The sequence below is a fragment of the Phyllobates terribilis genome, unplaced genomic scaffold (genome assembly GCF_046119375.1).
Source record: "Phyllobates terribilis strain yellow unplaced genomic scaffold, ASM4611937v1 Scaffold_8__6_contigs__length_399053987, whole genome shotgun sequence".
Lineage (NCBI taxonomy): Eukaryota > Metazoa > Chordata > Amphibia > Anura > Dendrobatidae > Phyllobates > Phyllobates terribilis.
The window spans coordinates 147261506-147282423 of record NW_027362768.1 but is presented as its reverse complement, the minus strand read 5'-3'; the positions used below and the strand labels follow the sequence as shown (position 1 = coordinate 147282423).

General features: G+C 41.6%; 1 protein-coding gene across 5 annotated transcripts in view; it reads left to right on the top strand.

Annotated features, from left to right (window-relative positions):
- Positions 1–18452, top strand: part of OSBPL9 (oxysterol binding protein like 9) — a 101049-nt gene extending 82597 nt beyond the window's left edge. For all 5 annotated transcript variants that reach the window (XM_073643485.1, XM_073643484.1, XM_073643487.1 and 2 more), the window contains 11 exons: positions 2917–3035; positions 3627–3712; positions 5965–6136; positions 8227–8311; positions 11073–11183; positions 11278–11341; positions 11441–11581; positions 14389–14467; positions 15247–15338; positions 15942–16077; positions 17545–18452. In XM_073643485.1, the coding sequence (XP_073499586.1) occupies positions 2917–3035; positions 3627–3712; positions 5965–6136; positions 8227–8311; positions 11073–11183; positions 11278–11341; positions 11441–11581; positions 14389–14467; positions 15247–15338; positions 15942–16077; positions 17545–17619 (1160 nt within the window). In that variant the 3' untranslated portion in view covers positions 17620–18452. The remainder of the gene's footprint in view (positions 1–2916; positions 3036–3626; positions 3713–5964; positions 6137–8226; positions 8312–11072; positions 11184–11277; positions 11342–11440; positions 11582–14388; positions 14468–15246; positions 15339–15941; positions 16078–17544) is intronic.
- Positions 18453–20918: the final 2466 nt, after the last annotated feature.

Sequence of the window (20918 nt, the reverse complement as noted above, 5' to 3'; positions counted from 1 at the left end):
CCACTTGGAAATAGATATATGTAGTAAATTAGTGCCTCCTAATTTACTGTGGCCATGTAATTTACCATGCAAATAGACAACGTGTCTGAAACTCTTAACACATCAGGATGACAGAGTGTCAGATATTAAAAGTAAAACACCCCTGTAGTTTGTGTGCTAAATAGGCATAATTAAAAAAAAAAACAATTCTTATTCCTATCAGGATTTGAACTCTTAACACTGTAGTTTCAGAGGCTGATGCCTTACCATTAACCCCTTACTGGCCCAGGGCGTATTAGTACGCCCCAGGCCAGCACCCCCGGTTCAGTGAGGGCTCCGGCGCTGAGCTCGCACTGAACCGGGCACATGTCAGCTGATTATTACAGCTGACATGTGCCTGCAACAGCCGCGGGTGGAATCGCGATCCACCCGCGGGTGTTAACATGTTAAATGCCACTGTCAATCTCTGACAGCGGCATTTAACATCGCCGCGCCGGAAGCGCGGCATTAGACCCGCCCAGCGGTGACCCCGTCACGTGATCGCGGGTCACCGATGGGTGGTCATGACAAACTTGGGTCTGCAGCAGACACCAGTGATTGTCATGTAAAGATTACTATGAGCGCCACCTAGTGGTCGGCGCTCGTAGTCACCTCTATGTAGCAGAGGCGATCAGACAAGTGCTGCTTCTAGTCTCCTATGGAGACTATAGAAGCATGCAAAAAGTTTAAAAAAAATGTTTTTAAAAATATAAAAAAATATAAAAGTTTTAATCACTCCCCTTTTGCCCCATTCAAAATAATAAAAAATAAACCCCACATAGACATATTTGGTATCGCCGCGTTCAGAATTGCCCGATCTATCAATATAAAAAAAGAATTAATCCGATCGGTAAACGGCATAATGAGAAAAAAATTCTAAACGCCAGAATTACGTTTTTTTGATCGCTGCAGCATTGCAATAACAGGCGATCAAAACATCGGATCTACCCCAAAATGGTATTAATAAAAACGTCAGCTCGGCGCGCAAAAAAAGGCCCTCGGAAAATGGCGCCATTTTTTTAACATTTTTTTTTTTTTAAGCAAACTTTGGATTTTTTTTTTCCACCACTTAAATGAATAAAAAAGAACCTATACTTGTTTGGTGTCTACGAACTCGTAATGACCTGGAGAATAATAATGGCAGGTCAGTTTTAGCATTCAGTGAACGTGGTAAAAAAAATCATCTGTGGTATTGCACTTTTTTTGCAATTTCACTGCACTTGGAATTTTTTTCCCTTTTTCCAATACATGATATGGTAAAACTAGTAACGGTGTTTAAAAGTACAACTCGTCCCCCAAAAAATAAGCCCTCACACGGCCATATTGACCAAAAAATAAAAACGCTATGGCTCTGGGAACAAGGGGAGCAAAAAAACGAAAATGCAAAAACGGAAAATCCGAAGATCGTGAAGGGGTTAAGCTATTCTGTCAAATGATACTGATAGCTTTTCTTGTCTTATGAGATCAACCATGAAAATACTCAGGGTGACTAAAAGTCATTGTGATTCTGATGTTTGAAGAAAGTCACACATCAAAATCAAACATCATTTGAATTTGGCTTGCTTGCAGTCTGTGCATAAATCACAATGAGTTTTAGACACGTTTGCACTGAAAATCATATAACCATATAGTACTAGGTTTTTACAGCTGAGTTTATAGCTCATTGGTTAGTGTACTGGCTTTGGGACACAGAATTTTGGGTTCAAGTCCCATCAGCGAACAGTTACTTCTTTATTATTATTATTACAGTTGTAAAAGTCACTCGTCAGGATCACTTGTCAGACTGGGTATTTAGCCTCAAACTGACATCATTCTGATGTTTGAATTTGATATCTGATCATGTCCTAAAATGGACACTGTAAAGCCGCGGGTTGATCGTGATTCCACCCGCGGCTGTTGCGGGCACATCTCAGCGCTGGAGCTTGCACCAAACAGGGGAATATTGACGTGGGTCGTACGATTACTCTCCACTTCAGAAAGGGGTTAATGTCCATGTTAAAGACATTTTCTCATCTCGAACATTTATAGCACATCAACGGGTTCCCACTAGGGATGAGTGAGCATGCTCATTTAACCCTTTCACTGTGCATGCTTGGGTGCTTACCAAGTAGCTTCGCCGTGCTCTTATTTTCTATTTAAGTTCCTGCGTCTGCATGATTTACAGCTGTAGGACAGCCTGAACACGTGAGGATTGCCTGTTTGTTAGGTAATCCTCACATGTGTTCAGGCTGCCTTACACCTGTAAATCATGCAGACTCGGGGACTGGAACATAATATACAAGCACGCCAAAGATACTCGGTAAGCACCCGAGCATGCTTGGTAAAAGGGTTAAATAAGCAATCTTGCTCATCACTAGATCCCACCAATGAGACGTGTTTCTCTTGGAAATGGGACCCAGTCGTGTGCTGCCGCCACCGGTCGTAATTTCCTTACAAATGAATGGGAGTTTCGACTACCTCTCTACAGACAGCAGGACTGGACCATTCCCCATTATCGAGATACATGCATCTCCCACTGGTGGAACCGCATCTACTGTCAATGTATGAGACGGGAATACATCTTGAAGACTACAATGCCTGGACCACCTGCAGCCCATAATATGGATTTCCATTATTATGAGTTTCTGAAATCGCTTTTAACACAAAGTAGTTTTAGTTCCAAAATTATGTGCTTGTTCATTTTTTCAGTTACTTCATTGGGGACACGAGACCATGGGTGCTGTGTCCCCCAATGAAGCCTACGAGAAAGGGTTTTTATGGTAAGTTGAAAAAACTTTTTTTTTTTTTAAATGTCGGAATCTGGATCCAATTTCTTGTTACTAATTATCTTGCATAAAATGGGCATTTGTGAATTCCTAAGTTCCCTTTAGGTTTAACCACACAGTCATTTTCTCATAGATCAGTTTGACCCTCAGGATGACCGCGATGACGACGGGGAAGGAGAATCGGTGGAGGAGCACAAGAGCGTCATCATGCACCTTCTGTCCCAGGTCCGTCTGGGCATGGACCTCACCAAGGTGAGAACTTTATTGGAAATATTATCCCTCAAAACCAGTCTTTGTGTATTTTCCACTCGTTTGGAACCAGTCAGATAGAAAACATTCTATAAACACGTTCCTTGCAGACTTTGTTAATGGAAAGTTTGTGTCTGGGCCAAAAACCCCTGTGATGGCAAAGCGAAGGATTCTTCCTGCACCGATCTTGAGTTTATCTTACCGCAATCTTAAGATTACATTATCCCATTCAAGTTGAAGATTTAATTGCTGGCACTAAGTAGACATGTGGATGATAAAACACATATGCTTTAAGTTCGACCTTAATTATCCAGAGAAGGTCAAGAAACACAGGGAAGAGCAAGAAATCCTGAATATTTGCAAAGATTATAATAAGTGTTCTATTTCGCCTAATGAAACTGTTAATTTTTACGCATTCATTTTTTTTTTATTATTATTATTACTCTCCTTCCTTCGACATGTCCGTATGATGGATTGTTTGGTAGTTTTGATTGACACCATGCACAGTATGGTGAAAAATGACCCGGCGCGTTAAGAGTATGATTACAGCGATATCAAATTTGTAAAGGTTTTTCTTTTTTTTCTTTTCTGCAGGTTGTACTCCCCACATTTATCCTCGAGAGAAGATCTTTACTGGAAATGTATGCCGATTTCTTTGCACATCCAGACTTATTTGTAAGGTATTTGCTTTATATGATCTTTTTTTTAAAAAAAAAAAAAACAGAATCCCCTCCCCTAGGGCTATTTTTACACTTGCATTATTTCCCATCAGATTTCAGATGTCTGCTCACATCTCATCTTTTCCTTCTATCTGATATATACATATCCCTAATGTATACCTCCGTCAGAAGCCTCTGATGTATGCCCCTGTGTATAGGTCTGCATTGACATACCGTACAGACCAAAAGTTTGGACACACCTTCTCATTTAAAGATTTTTCTGTATTTTCATGACTATGAAAATTGTACATTCACACTGAAGGCATCAAAACTATGAATTAACACATGTGGAATTATATACTTAACAAAAAAGTGTGAAACAACTGAAAATATGTCTTATATTCTAGGTTCTTCAAAGTAGCCACCTTTTGCTTTGATGACTGCTTTGCACACTCTTGGCATTCTCTTGATGAGCTTCAAGAGGTAGTCACCGGAAATGGTCTTCCAACAATCTTGAAGGAGTTCCCAGAGATGCTTAGCACTTATTGGCCCTTTTGCCTTCACTCTGCGGTCCAGCACACCCCAAACCATCTCGATTGGGTTCAGGTCTGGTGACTGTGGAGGCCAGGTCATCTGGCGTAGCACCCCATCACTCTCCTTCTTGGTCAAATAGCCCTTACACAGCCTGGAGGTGTGTTTGGGGTCATTGTCCTGTTGAAAAATCAATGATGGTCCAGCTAAATGCAAACCGGATGGAATAACATGCCGCTGCAAGATGCTGTGGTAGCCATGCTGGTTCAGTATGCCTTCAATTTTGAATAAATCCCCAACAGTGTCACCAGTAAAGCACCCCCACACCATCACACCTCCTCCTCCATGCTTCACGGTTGGAACCAGGCATGTAGAGTCCATCCGTTCACCTTTTCTGCGTCGCACAAAGACACGGTGGTTGGAACCAAAGATCTCAAATTTGGACTCATCAGACCAAAGCACAGATTTCCACTGGTCTTATGTCCATTCCTTGTGTTCTTTAGCCCAAACAAGTCTCTTCTGCTTGTTGCCTGTCCTTAGCAGTGGTTTCCTAGCAGCTATTATACCATGAAGGCCTGCTGCACAAAGTCTCCTCTTAACAGTTGTTGTAGAGATGTGTCTGCTGCTAGAACTCTGTGTGGCATTGACCTGGTCTCTAATCTGAGCTGCTGTTAACCTGCGATTTCTGAGGCTGGTGACTCGGATAAACTTATCCTCAGAAGCAGAGGTGACTCTTGGTCTTCCTTTCCTGGGGCGGTCCTCATGTGAGCCAGTTTCTTTGTAGCGCTTGATGGTTTTTGCAACTGCACTTGGGGACACATTCACAGTTTGCCCAATTTTTCAGACTGACTGACCTTCATTTCTTAAAGTAATGATGGCCACTCGTTTTTCTTTACTTTCTGCTTTTTTCTTGCCATAATACAAATTCTAACAGTCTATTCAGTAGGACTGTCAGCTGTGTATCCACCAGACTTCTGCACAACACAACTGATGGTCCCAACCCCATTTATAAGGCAAGAAATCCCACTTATTAAACCTGACAGGGCACACCTGTGAAGTGAAAACCATTTCCGGTGACTACCTCTTGAAGCTCATCAAGAGAATGCCAAGAGTGTGCAAAGCAGTTATCAAAGCAAAAGGTGGCTACTTTGAAGAGCCTAGAATATAAGACATATTTTCAGTTGTTTCACACTTTTTGTTAAGTATATAATTCCACATGTGTTAATTCGTAGTTTTGATGCCTTCAGTGTGAATGTACAATTTTCATAGTCAAGAAAATACAGAAAAGTCTTTAAATGAGAAGGTGTGTCCAAACTTTTGGTCTGTACTGTGTGTTATCCATAGACTCCAACTAAATAAAAAAATCTTCCAAACTTTTTATTATTTTAACATACACGCACACAGTTCACCATTTTATTAGGGAGCTTTATGGACTGATATTTGCTATACAGTCATTAAAAAAAAAAAAGGGCGAAAAGGGCCTGTGAAAAGAGCCTTCCTTTGCAGTTTGGTGGCCAGTAGTAGACTGTGCTAGTCTATCCAGTAAATAAAAACCTGACAATCTCCATTATAAGTTATTATCGATCCTTTCAAACCTGAAGCGAAGACACCAACAGCATAAAGGAACCGAGCTAGGTAGTGGTATCCATACAAGAGCACACAGAACGGTGACGTTGCGGGAGGGATCCGTGATGGGTGGGCCATAAATTCTCAATTATTATTACATTTGTGGTTTCTTTTAGTATTGGTGACTTCAAAGATCCCAAAGACAGGATGGTTCAGGTGGTCAGATGGTACCTGTCTGCCTTCCACGCCGGCAGGAAGGGCTCTGTTGCAAAGAAGCCTTACAACCCCATCCTTGGAGAAGTCTTCCAGTGTCATTGGGACCTACCAGGGCAGGATAACGAGGACTCTGTGAGTTGAGTTCAATTGTGTTTGGTGCAAAATAAACAATAAAGAGGTTCTCCGGGCATATGATATGGATGACCTATATCTATATCAGATCACTAGGGGTCCAACACCGAGCCACCCCCCCCCCCCCCCCACAAACAGCTGCTAACAGCTAATGGAACCATTGAGCGGAGCGGCACTGTGACAATGCCAGGTTTATTATTTAATGCCTTCAGCTCGATCTCCACCTATGGCGACTTAGCGGATGATTGATCTGTATGAAGATCTTGTGCAAGCCTAAGTAGCTCCACCAGGGTCTTCTCCGCCGTTATCTTTGATGGTATATACGCCACCAGGTTGCTTGTCTTCTTCGCCTTGTTCCTTCTATTCTTCCAACCATGATGTCCTTCTCCAGTGATCGCTCTTTGTAGGATGTGTCCAAAGTAGGCAAGTTGTAGCTTGGTGATCCCTGCTTTGAGTGACATGTCTGCCTTGATTTGTTTGCTGTATGTGACTATAGATAAGACCAGATTGTGTGCTGATGCCGGGTACTGCACATCAGACAGGAGTGCTGGGTGGTAGACCAACAACAATCTGATATTTAATGCCTGTCCTCGGGATAGGTGATCAGTATCCCATAACTGGAGAGCCCCAGTTAGGCTATGTGCCCACGATGCAGAAATGCTCCGGATTTTTCCTGAGCGTTTCTGCATCGCAGAAAAAACGCATGCAGATTTTACATGCGTTTTATTAGCCAGGAACAAGCGTATGTCACGCGGTTTGCACATGCAATTTCACATGCACGTTGTCAAGCGCTTTCCAGGCGATTTTAGCATCACTTGGAAAAGTTCTTGACAACTTGGTCACACTATATAAATCCATGCAACCGACATGGATTTATATAGTGTGACCAAGTTAATAGTTAAAAAAAAGAATAAAAATGGTAAATTAAAAAAAAACAAAAACATTATACTTGCCTTCTGATGGCCCCCGGTCTCCTTCTCCAGTGCCTCCGGTCTCTCGTACGGCTCGCGGTGGTGTAAAAGGACCTTCCATGGCGTCATTTAGTCATGTGACAGGTTACGCGACCGCCGACGTCCGCTGTCGCGTGACCTGTCACATGACCAAATGACATCATGGAAGGTCCTTTTACACCATCGAAAGCCGCCGGGGAGCCAGTACGCATCGGAGAGAAGACCGCGGGCCATCAGAAGGCGAGTATAAGGTTAATTTTTATTTTAAATTCTTTTTTTTTTTTTTTTACAGGTACTATGGTTCCTGGGTCTGGAGGAGAGTCTCCTCTTCTCCAGACCCGGGTACCATCCGCACAGTGAATCGCTTAATATCTGCATGTGCACATGTAGTTATTCGGATATTAAGTGATTCAATGCAAGTCAATGGCGGTGAAAACGCCGCGATTATGCAAAATAATTGGTAGTGCTGCGGATTTTTCCGCAATGATAATCCGCAGTGGAAATTTCCGCAGCATGTGCACAGCACATGCGGATTATCATTGGGGAACATGGCAGACCTTCTACCAAGCGTTTTGTAAGCGTATCTGTGGCGGAATTGCCACTGCGGAAACGCTTAAAAAACGCATAGTGGGCACACAGCCTTATGGTGTTGTCTTACGATTTAAGTACTAAATTTCTCTGTTGGATCATGAAGAACAGAACAAGTTTTCAATTGTAATCATTAAAAAAAAAAAAATAGTTTACATATTGTAGTTACAGATTTGTTTCTATTAATTTCCTCTCTGGACGTCCTCCTAATGTGTCCAGCGCTGGTGAGAAGCGCAGATTTTGGCTCCACGGCAGCAGGAGTCACAAAAGAAGATTCAGACTGAGCCTATGTGACCGCCAGCATCGGTAAAATTAGGTGGACATTCACGGAGAACAGCAAAAGAACAGCAGGGGGCGCAATAACAAAAACTGTAACATCTACATACCAGAGTATTTTTTTTTTTTTTTTTTTTTAGAAATGATTCCAAGTGAAACCTTTTGTATTTTGCTTGATAAGTTCTAGTAAATAAATACATGGGAAAACCATAGTACGAATACATAACCCGCCATGGTCAAGTTTGCATGTGACGGCATTGATATCATTTATTTCAGGAGCAAGTTTCTGAAGGTCCAGTTCCCTGGGCTTCCAAAAACAATGTGACTTTTGTAGCCGAGCAGGTCTCACACCATCCGCCAAGTAAGTTTCAGTGTAAATTTTTATTCTCACTTTTATTTATGGATCATGACATTTTTATTATTATTATTATTATTATTATTATTATTAAAATTATTATTATTATTATTATTTAAGGCTGTTGTAAAATATTTCCATTCATAGATACAATTTGGCTTACTGAGGTGTGCATACATGGGTATTGTGCAGTAATTTATTTATTTGTTATCTTATTAGTTCTTAAAAGGTTTTTTCTTATTTTCTCAAATGGGTAAGATGTTAGGCCTCGATCAGACGTCCGTGATTTTTTTCGTGTGTAAAAATAAGACCGTTGTTCATCAGTATTTTGGCTCCGTCATTGGTCGAGGTGTTCATTTTTACCATCAGTGGTTTTCTCGTGTGAAATAAAAATAAATTGCTAAGCGTCTCCTACCCATTAATGATTTTCATGGACCTATAGTCTTTTATGGGTAATTTTGAACCTTTTCTCTGATCAGTAGCAGACTCGTCTCCATAATTTCTTTTGCGTGCACACAGTCTGCAAAAAAAAAAAAAAATACGCATGTGTGAAATACTTCATAGACTTTAATGGGTACGTGTTCTGTCCGGGAAAATTAGACAATACATCCGTGAAAAACTGAAGTCTAAGTGAGGTGTTAGTCTGCATCTAAGAGCTGAAGACCTCGGCATTTATTGCCTGTACAATCTGCCAGTACTTTCACACTGTAATAATCCAAACCTTTCAGGGTACACATATTGTAAAATGTAAAAGTTGGCAGGTTCATTGACTTACGGTGAGACCAAAGTGGTGGTGAAAAAAAAGTTTAGTAAGTGAATAGTTTTACCTGATGCTCAGATTTGCTATTACATAGAAAGTAGTGGATGAAGTCCGTTGACAGCTCTTAGATCTTGCAGTTTTCAGTCTTGTCAACTGAGCCCCATAATAAGCCGACACCTCTTGCTGTGTAAAAATCACTCCCCTGCCGTCACCTCTTCATTACAGTCATAATTGCATCTATCTTATAGCATTGTGGGCATGCTCTGTGACCTGCGGAGAGGTCACTGTGCATATATATTTAAATATTATGCATACATACATATACACATATGTGTATATTATAATACACACGTACAACAGGTGAAATAAGTATTGTACATGTCACCAATTTTCTAAGTAAATATATTTCTAAAGGTGCTATTGAAATTCTCACCAGATGTCCTTAACAACCCATCCAATCCACGCGGATAATTAAATCAAACCATAGATGTCAATAAATTGTACACGTTTATTTCCTTTGTGTTTTATTAGAACAACATAAAAAAAACAGGAAAAAAAAGACAAATTGGACAAGATCTCACACACAACTCCAAAAATGGGCCGGATAAAATTGTTGGCACCCTCAACTTAATATTTGGTTGCACACCCTTTGGAATAAATATCTGCAATCAGTCGCTTCCTGAAACCATCAACAAGCTTCTTACACCTCTCAACTGGAATTTTGGACCACTCTTTTGCAAACTGCTCCAGGTCTCTATGTGAAGTCGCCTTCTCCCAACAGCAATTTTTAGATAAGTCCACAGGCGTTCAATGGGATTTATATTCGGACTCATTGCTGCCACTTCAGAACTCTCCAGCGTTTTGTTTCCAACCATTACTGGGGGCTTCTAGAAGTATGTTTGGGGTCCTGGTCCTGCTGGAAGACCTTTGACCTAGAACGCAAACCCAGCTTTCTGACACTGCGCACTACATTGCAACCCAAAATCCTTCATAATGCCTTGCACACAGTCAAGTCATCCAGTGCCAGAGGCAGCAAAACAACTCCAAAACATCTTTGAACCTCCACCATATTTGACTGTAGGTAATATGTTCTTTTCTTTGTAGGCCTCATTTCGTTTTCAGTAAACAGAATGATGTGCTTTACCAAAAAGCTCTATCTTGGTCTTATCTATCCACAAGACGCTTTCCCGGAAGGATTTTGGCTTACTCACGTACATTTTGGCAAACTTCAGTCTGGCTTTATGTCTCTGTGTCAGCAGTGGGGTCCTCCTGGGTCTCCTGCTATAGCTCTTCATTTCATTCAAATGTCCCTGGATAGTTCGCACTGACACTGATGCACCCTGAGCCTGCAGGACAACTTGAATTTCTTTGGAACTTTATTTGGGCTGCTTATCCACCATCCGGACTATCCTGCTTTGCAACCTTTCATAGATTTTTCTCTGCCATCCACATCCAGGGAGATTAGCTACAGTGCCATGGGTTGTAAACTTCTTGATTATATTGCTCACCATGGACAAGGGAACATCAAGATCTCTAGAGATGGACTTGTAACCTTGAGATTGTTGATATTTTTCAACAATTTTGGTTCTCAAGTCCTCAGACAGTTCTCTTCTCCTCTTTCTGTTCTTCATGCTTAGTGTGGCACACACAGACACAATGCCAAGATTGAGTCAAATTCTCTCCTTTCTATGTGGTTTCAAGTGTGATTTTCATATTGTCCACACCTGTTACTTGCCACAGGTGAGTTTGAATGAGCACCACATGCTTGAAACAAAATTGTTTACCCACAATTTTGGAAAGGTGCCAACAACTTGGTCTTGCCCATTTTTGGGGTTTTGTGTGAAATTATGTCCAATTTTCCTTTTTTTATATATTTTTTTTCTGTATACACACACATACACAAAAACACACATACACACAGGACCTGCTGTGATATATTATGAATGACCTTGAATATATCTGTACATAAAAGCTTTACCTTTTTACTTTTTTTTTCTTACTATGTAGTTTCAGCCTTTTATGCCGAATGTTATAACAAGAGGATACAGTTTAATGCCCACATATGGACTAAGTCTAAATTTTTGGGAATGTCCATCGGAGTCCATAATATTGGGCAAGGTAAGACACAAGTTATATTGCTGTATACGAGTTAAAAAGTTGCAAGTAGCTGCACCTGCAAGAAAATGAAAACTGTCTCCATTTCTCTCTGTAGGTTGTGTGACCTGCTTGGACTACGACGAGCACTACATCCTAACTTTCCCCAATGGTTACGGGAGGTGAGTAAATGTCATTCTAGACAGGGCTACAAGCTACTTTTGGGTCTTGCATTGCCTGTTGTGTTGAAAACCGGTGGATAAATAAACCTGTGTCCTCAGGTCCATACTGACTGTGCCTTGGGTGGAGTTGGGAGGAGAATGCAACATTAACTGTTCCAAAACTGGATACAGCGCCACAATCTCGTTTCATACCAAACCCTTCTATGGGGGCAAGAAGCACAGAATAACAGCAGAGATCTAGTAAGTGTCAGACACAAGTTTTATTTGCAAATAGAAATGGAAATCTCCACCTTCCTGCATGTACACTTTTGTAAGGCCTTATATACATATGCGTACTGCGCCTCTGCACAGCCTTCAAGTTGTACGTAGCGGTGTTACCGCACCCATCGCTGTGTATACTGTACCTCCGTATGTCTAACATACTCCAAATCTGAAAGAAAAAATGGTAATGCTGGATTCATAAAGAGACCTATCCCCATAATGTGTAGTGACGTTCAGAGACATTGTGCAGCGTTACGATGTCTGTAGACTGTACGGGGCTGCCAATACACAACACCCCTATTGCACAAACTGTGATCAGATTTGGCTTCCAGTGCCATCTTTATACTGATGACGCCCAGTTACACACATCTTATCGTGGCATCACCCCTGCACTACGGCAAAATACCAGTGATTATCTGTCTCTAACATCATGTCCTCCATGTGTCTGAAAATTAATCTTTAAAAAACTGAACTTCTTTTTGTTTCCTCCCTCTACTAAGGTACCTAAAATATCATACAAGTGTTATCCATAGTAATAAGGAATCAAACAAATGTATATAGATAGTAAATGATTTATTGGGGTGCACAACTACACAATACATTTTTTTAAGTTAATAAATAAAATCAAGAAGCCATGAACGCAAGGGGAGGCTGATGAGAGAAACAAAAGAGATAAGATAGTAAGACGATACAAAGAGTAGTCAGCAGATGGCAGAATACTACCAACATGCATTTCCAGATGAAGTAGGGTCGAAACGCGCGTTAAGGTCTGAGGGAGGGGGGCGATGCGTTGGTACATTGTATTTTTATTTTTAGGCATGTCTGACTATAATGCATCTTAATCTCTTTACTATTGATTTAATTTTGTGCACTACATTGCACTATTCATGTGCATTACATTGCACCAAATTTCTATAGCTCTAACTTTCAGACTTGCATTGTAATTAGCTTTCTTGATATACATATGTGCATATACATACCTCATATCGTCATTCCTCCGTAGTATTCTGCCATCTGGTGGCTACTTTTTGTATTTTCTTCCTATCTTCATTATTTTGTGTCTCTCATCGGCCTTCCCTTGCTCTCATTGCTTCTTAATTTTTTTTAATCGTGTAGTTGTATACCTCAATAAAAATAAATAAATACATTTGTTTGATTTATGATTATTATGGATTAACATTTATATGATATTTTAGGCTTGCTCTATGTGCACTCATTTATATTGGAATTACTTTTTGGATAGGCTCCTACTAACCTGCCTAAACCTGAAATTTCCATCACTGGTAGTACCATAACTCCCAGTAAGCACGCTCGCTTTATTTTGGTTCTATTTTACTCAAATTTTAACTTTACTCGGTCACTCTGGTCACCTACGTCTCAAAATCAACTCTAAAATCTGACCTTTTCTTACCTTTTGAAACTGCACAAGTTCTTACTGTGGTTCTGATTCACCGTTGTCTTGTTTACTGCAACTCCCTACTAATCTGTCTCCATCTCACTAAATTCTCCCTACTACTATCTATTCTGAATGGAGCTGCAAGGCTTCTATTTCTGTCCAGCTGCTACACTGATGCCTTCCCCCTGTGCCATAGAAAAAAGAGAGGGGTCGCTCACTGGTCTATTCGGGTGCTCTGAAGAAAAGAGTAATCTCAATAGCAAAAAGAACTTCGGCACTCCATACATGAAAATATAAGAAATATTGTATCTAGACTGTCATTTTGAAAAATGAAGGTTTTTTGCGCATAATTTGGCCAATTTATGTGTGCCCATCAACCACGACAAGGTCACCTTCGTATGATGGGAAACTACGCTACACTACCACTGGATATGCCACTCTTGGGCTGTAAGCCTGTATGGACAATATGTCTCTGCTTGGGCTTTTAACCTACAATGTATGGGCTGGTAGAGCTAGTTAAAACCACCTGTGACTGAATGGGAGGGACACATGGTCAGAAAAAAGGCTGTCAAACTTCTAATAGTGTGAACACGTACCTGCTGCAATGCTCCAGGAGCGGGATGCCAGTCCTTGCACTGGTTGACCTTCCACTATGGAATATTTACTGTTATCACAGTCTCCAAGAAAGCGGTCCACACTTCTGCACTGCCTTACATCCTCACTCATTTTGCAATAGAATCCTACCCATGCTTTTCTATAATGCTAATGATCTAAAACTAACATCCTCCATATTCTGACCCTCCCACTGCCGTCTCAAGGACTTTTCTCGTGCTGCACCAGTACTCTGGAATGCACAACCCCAAACATTCAATGTAATTCCCAGTATCCAAAGTTTTAAGCATTCCCTAAGACGCATCTTTTTAGGCTGGCCTATCACTTGAGGTCACTAATTAACTGTTCTCAGTACTCCTTTCCTACATTCAGAACCCGGTCCCGTCTTTCATTCGTCCCCACACTCTCCATGTACTCAGCATTTTGTGTCCTAAACATGCACAGATACTGACTGACTATTACTATTTTCTAAAATATCAGGATAGCTGACTGTGTTCTAACTCTTTTGATAAACCAGTCCTGCATTTTGATAAAAAATGAGGGACCTAAAACAGCACAGATTTATCATATGTGTCTGATTTGATGAGACGTGGAGCCTGAAAGTCATGGCCCTAAGTCAATGTGCTACTTATGTCAATGTTACACAATGCTTCATCCGCTAAGATCACCTTAAGCATATGCCCACAAAGGATAGGTAATAAATCCATATGTCCCTTTACCCATTATGGAATATCAATAAATCGAGCTTTACAATGTCTGTTTTTTTAATTTTTTTCAGTCCTCCCAATGACAGGAAATCGATATGTTCGGTGGAAGGAGAGTGGAATGGCGTCATGTATGCAAAATATGCAAATGGGGTAATAGACCAAATATCCATAGAAATGTTCACTGCTGCATTCACATGGTTAAATTTCAGTTTTAAGTCTGCCAATAACTTCATATAGTTATATAGAATATTAGACAGTCTGTTCACATGATGTTTTAAGTTATGATCTACATACTACCTTAAAGGGGGCTCCTGTCACATTATTTACATGGCAGCCTGTCCTAGTAACATGTCGGAACGGTCTGCAGTCTGAAGAAATGCTGCTCCTGAGACCTGTGTCTTAACTGACAGAGGAGTTGAATGCACACCTACTGGCGAGCTGCTGGAGCAGGGCTGTGACCGGAGAATGAATAAATCTTTGGCAGACTGCGCACGGAGGGCTGAGGCTGAAGATAAAATACTTAATCAGCCGAGGAGAATATGTATTTATTCTCAGGTCACAGCCCTTCTCTTCGGCTGTCTGCTTACAATGCAGCTCCTCTCTCAGTTGAGACACAGGTCTCGGGAGCTGTGTTTCTTCAGACTGCAGCCCATCCTGATACATGATTAGGATAGGCTGCGGTTTGCGTTATGTGATGGGAGGCCATTTTATTACTTAGAGTACCCCTTTAATTAGAGCAGTGGTATCTAATGTACAGAGATGTCGCTTTTTAACCATTTAAGGGAATGATATCTAAAGTGCGGAAATGTATGACTATAGACACTAGCAGCCTTCTCTTACAAGCAGAGATATTCTCAATGTCCTTTGGATCCACAGTGTTTATATGCCAACTTTGTCTTATAATTTATCATTCTTCTTCTTTTATACAGGAGAATGTAGTTTTTATAGATACCAAGAAAATGCCTATAGTCAAGAAAAGGGTTCGGAAGTTAGAGGATCAGATAGAACATGAATCTAGACGGTAAGTTTTCTTTCTGCATGGTGTCATCACCTTGGATCACTATTCCTTATCTTATATTTCTGACTGAACCACATTAAGTCCGCCAACAACATCTGTACACCTAATACCAAAGTAAAGGGTTATACTTTGTCATGTGACTTGGCGCTGTGCACACCAGACTGATGCACAAGTCTTTTTTCATTATAGAAAAGTTGTCCACCTCTGGGGACTTTTTTTTTTTTTATTCTTAAATGTATGCATTTGAGCTAAAAAGCAAAAATGTTAAAAATGTTGCACCTTTTGCTTTATATAGCCTCTGTGTTTTACTGTCTATTGCTGACTGCAGAGTGAGCCAACTGAGAATTAGCCAGTGAGCTCATTCAGATAGAATGAAAGGCGAGTTTATTTTCATTTTTCTGAGCTCCTCCCAGCTGATTTAGGACTACAGACCACAACAAAGTTGAATGTGCTGCAAAACCAAGCCTGTAAAAGCCAGATTGTTGGACAAAATGTTAAAGAACCCCAAGTGTAAAATGTATATCTAGCTCTAAATATATGCATTTAAGAGAAAAAATGATCACCAAAGGTGAACATGCCCTTTAATCTGTACTCCCCTTTTGACAGATTATGGAAAGATGTCACGTATAACTTGAAAATCAGAGACATTGAGGCAGCCACGGAGGCAAAGCACCGCCTGGAAGAGAAACAGCGAACGGAAGCAAGGGAGCGCAAAGAGAAGGAGGAACAATGGGAGACTCGGGTAAGTGCATCATTCCCGCCACTATCTGTATGATGAAGGCTAAAGTGTAATTCCACCCTTGAAGGTATTTTAAAAAAATATTAGTAATAACTTGAATAAATGATATGGATTCACTCTGCACTTTATCTTATGGGCCAAATGCACACGTCTTGTTTATGGGACCTGTCTTGAACGTATATGTGACCAGTCAGCAACCGCTCCGTCTCCTCCTGTTCTTGTGCATCCTGAGATGCACATTGAAGAGTCCTATCGGCAGACGCAAATTGTTACTTGCTTGAACGAATGTGAGGTCTCAAGGCAAAGCTGGAAATCTGTTACTAAATCCTAAACTGTTGTCTTTGCAATCGGTGTTTAAATAGGTTGTTTCCGTCTTACCAAAGTGATGGCAAATCCTGAGAATGAAGGAGGTCCTCTGCTAGTGTTATGCTACATCCCTTTCTCATTTTTCCTCTGCTAGGCTGTGCAGGGAAATGCTCCGGGCTCCATTTACTTGTACAGAGCTGTGATGTACTTCCCCTGCACAGGAGGTGGGCAGATGCCGCTGTGCAGAGGAATGGGGGGCACATCGTTAAGTCATCTGCGTCTACTAAACAGTGGAGGTTGTCCAATACCCATAGTAATGAAGCCCCCTTACTCTGCAGCGGTACTCAGGGTACACCATGACAATTCAAGCAGGGCATGGGGATGCGCCGTCATTGTGACCATGTTTACACCACTTTATAAGATGAGAATACCTCTATTAAACTGTCCAGACACAATTTGATTGACAAACATGAACAGCGCCCTCTTCCTTATAATCATGCACATTTGCTCTAGCCTGCAGCATCTTTTGCACTGTTCGACAGACAGGACTGAACTTTTGTACGCACAAAATCAGGCTTATTGACTACACGGGGCTGCTGCCATACACATTGACCAAAATAGTTGGGTTTCAATCATATGTAATGTGTATGACCTGTTTAGTTAGGAATCACATGGACGAGGCATATTATTGACTTCGAAACCAGTGCGTGTCCACCATACATGAATGTGGAGCGCACCGCTCCTCTGCTGTCCGGCTCCCTGCCGGTGCACTCTTAGTTATTGACAGTTTTGAGCAGCAGCTTAGTTTGAGCCGCCAGTCTTAACAGTGCACTCTCCAATGCTGCAAGCCGGCATAGGAGGAGTGCAAAGCACTGAAGCTAGCCCGATCCAGCCAACTTCAGAGCTGCACTCAAAAGTTCTATAGCAAAGAGCTTGCAAACGCTCCACTCCTTGCTTACGAAATCTGCCACTATAAAATGAAAAAAACATCCAGTGCAGTTTTACAGTTTCCGATGACACATGTAACAATGTTTTACTGTAGAATAGACACAGCTTTGCAGCTCACATATACTGATATCCACGACATTATTAGATGCCACTGATATAAGCGCCGTTTAGCAGAACGCGATCCTATAAATAATGGATGATGTCTTCTTGTCCTAGCTCTTCCACGAAGACGGAGAGTGCTGGGTGTATGATGATCCATTACTGAAGAGACAGCCTTCCCTCAGGCATTAAGTGGCTTACAGAACAATTGTAGCAGAAATAAAAGTATCATCTGAAGCCCAGAAAGGAAGAAGGTATTCTCACATTTCTAGATGACGATCTTCCCTGCGGTGCTGAGATCATCTTGCACCGCAGCGGTTCCTTACTCAGGGATACTGGACTTCTACGGAGTGACAATTCAAGCAGGGCATGGTGACCCGCCAGCATTGTGTTCATGTTCATGCTATAAGAAAATAAAAACAAAGACCCTTATTTTTTATTTTCTTCGTTTTTTTTCTTCTTCTTCTGTCCCTTTTCATCTGTAAGTGTGACCTGTTGGCAGTGAAGTCAGCTATTCTATGAGCTGGAAAGTGATTGAGGTGAATGCAGCCCATCATAACTCAGTGGGTGGAATATTGGCGATGCCCACAGAGTGGCTGCCACCATTGTAAGTAGACAACAAGTGCACTTTAATGTAAAGAACCGACCATGGGCAACCATGTAAAATGCATTGTAAAGAAGATTTGCCCAGGCATCTGCTCTTATGATGATTACAGGACCTGATCACTCTTCTGTATCCATATAAGTTTTCAGTTTCCTCTTGTGTATATAATATAAATCTGCCATTTTATTATACATACCATGTAATTCCAAAAATTTCCACAACTTTACTTTCAGCATCTATTATTTGTTTCCTAATACTCTCAGATATGTAAATCTGCCGACTCCTCCACATTTAGTCCTTTTTTTTCCCAACAAAATTGGTCTTGCCTTTGTATTTATTTATTTCCTAATGAAATGTTAGAGCAAATTATTTTATTAGATTTGCATTTATGATTTGCAATTAAAATCTAATCTTCAGAAAATCCTTGTAGTGTTTTTTTCTTTACCAAAGTCAGGTGAGTCAGTGAGGGTAATGGGCACGTACAGGCATCCGCACAATACAATAAATTCTTGGAAATCTGTATATTTCTTCCCATTTCTTAATACATGATGTGATTGCAAATAAAGCTTTACATTTTTGTATAAAAGAGATATTCCCATCTAGGAAATGTATGACTTGTCCACAGGTTCTGTCAGAAAATATCTCATCAATTCACACCCTGCCTGTAGGAACCACACCTATGCAGAGAATGGAGTTTTCACGGTTGTCCGGGGTTAGGCTAAAAGTCTAGTCATTCAATGTGACTGCACACTTGTGAATCATCCATTTTGCACACTGGTGCCACATTCCGACTAGACTTGTCCGGCCGCACACGTCTAGTTGGCACGTGACTGCACGCTTGTAGCCTAAGGCCGGACTACTCCTTTAAGTGGGAATTGTTATGATCTGCTACAAGCACTAAGGAAAGAAAGGAGATCTGTCCCTACAATAGAACTAAGCTAGATCCCTACGATGTAACGGGGAACCTGATCCTGCGATCAGACCCGCTAAAGTCCTCGGCTAGTCTGTACGAAGACCTATAGATGCAAGGGAGGGATCCCTACAAGAACTAGGGACTGGGATAAAGTTGGGCACCTCCTAGCAGAAATTGTAGCAGTCAAAGACAAACACACAACATAGAACATAAAGGTCCGAAGACCTAGCTAAACTGACTGAGAAAGGTAACTAAGCACCAGGCTAACATAAGAGTAGAAATTACAATGAAGGCCAGCAAGGTCAGGAGGGCGGAGCAGGATTAAATAGGCAAACAAGGTCATGTGACCAGCAAGATAGAAAAAACCTAACAGGAGAGTTCTAACAGTACCCCCTCTTCTATGAGGATCCTCCGGATCCCCTAGGCCCAGGCTTATCAGGAAACCTCTTGTGAAACACTCTGACAAGTCTGGAAGCAGAAACATCATCCGCCCTCACCCATGAGTTATCCTCGGGTCCGAAACCTTTCCAAGCGACGAGATACTGCAAACTCCCTCTATATCGTCTAGAATTTAGGATGCGGGAAATTTCGTATTCCTCATCCTCCACCACCGGAGGAACAGCGGCAGAAACGTCTCCATCCGACACATAAGCTCTTTTCAACAGAGAAACATGAAACACCGGATTAATCTTCCAGGAGGTAGGAGCCTCCAACCTAACAGCAGATTGGTTAACTACCTGAAGCACCTTAAAGGGCCCTACAAACTTGGGACCCAATTTTTTAGAAGGAATCCTCAATCGCAGATTCTTAGAGGACAACCAAACCATGTCACCAATAGCAAACAAAACCTCTTGCCGTTTCCTATCAAAGTACCTCTTAGATTTTTTGTTAGCCTCCTGAAGATTACCACCCACATCCGTCCAAACTCTCTCCAAGTCACCTGAAAAACTCTCCTCCTCAGGCACAGCTGATACCAATTTGGAGAATGACCCAAAAGACGGATGTCTCCCAGAACAACAAAAAAAATGGCGAACAACCAGCAGAAGAGGATGTATGGTTGTTAAGAGCAAACTCGGCAAGTGGCAGAAACTCAGACCACCCCTCCTGATTGCCTGCCACAAAACAACGCAAGAACTGCTCAACATCCTGATTCTTCCATTCTGTCTGGCCATTAGACTCAGGATGATATCCGGATGAAAACGACAAATGAACTCCCAACCTGTCACAAAAAGCACGCCAAAAACGAGCCACGAACTGAGGACCCCTATCAAACAATGTCAGTAGGAACGCCATGTAGTCTGACAATTTCCTTGACAAAGGCCTTAGCGAGTGTCTTAGCGCAGGGCAGTTTGATGAAAGGAACCAAGTGACACATCTTGCTAAAATGGTCCACGACCACCCAGATGACTGTGAAACCCTCAGAGGGGGGAAGGTCAGTAATAAAGTCCATAGCCAGATGTGTCCAAGGTGCACTAGGAACCTCCAGAGGGCAAAGCAACCCCGCTGCAGGAGTATGTGAAGACTTAGATCTAGCACACACCGTACATTGACGCACCCACTTAATGACTTCCTTCTGCCATCCAGGCCACCAAAAACTGCGACCCACAAGTCTCTTGGTCTCAAATTCCTGGATGACCTGCCAACCGAGACTCATGACACTCAACAAACAAATCTCTCCTAAAGTTCCTAGGCACAAACAACCTCCCATGGGGGAGTGTTAGATGGGGCATTCTCCTGAGCTTTAAGAATCTCATCCTCCAAAACGGAGTCCAATGCAGCAATCACAACACCTTCTTGTAAAATGCTCTCCTCCTCCTCCGCACCGACCATGGGAGAAAAGCTGCGAGACAAAGCATCAGCTTTAACATTCTTTGTACCCGGGATGTAAGTAACGGAAAAATTAAACCGCGAGAAAAAAAGTGCCCACCTAGGCTGACGGGCATTCAAGCGCTTGGCAGCATCAAGATAGATCAG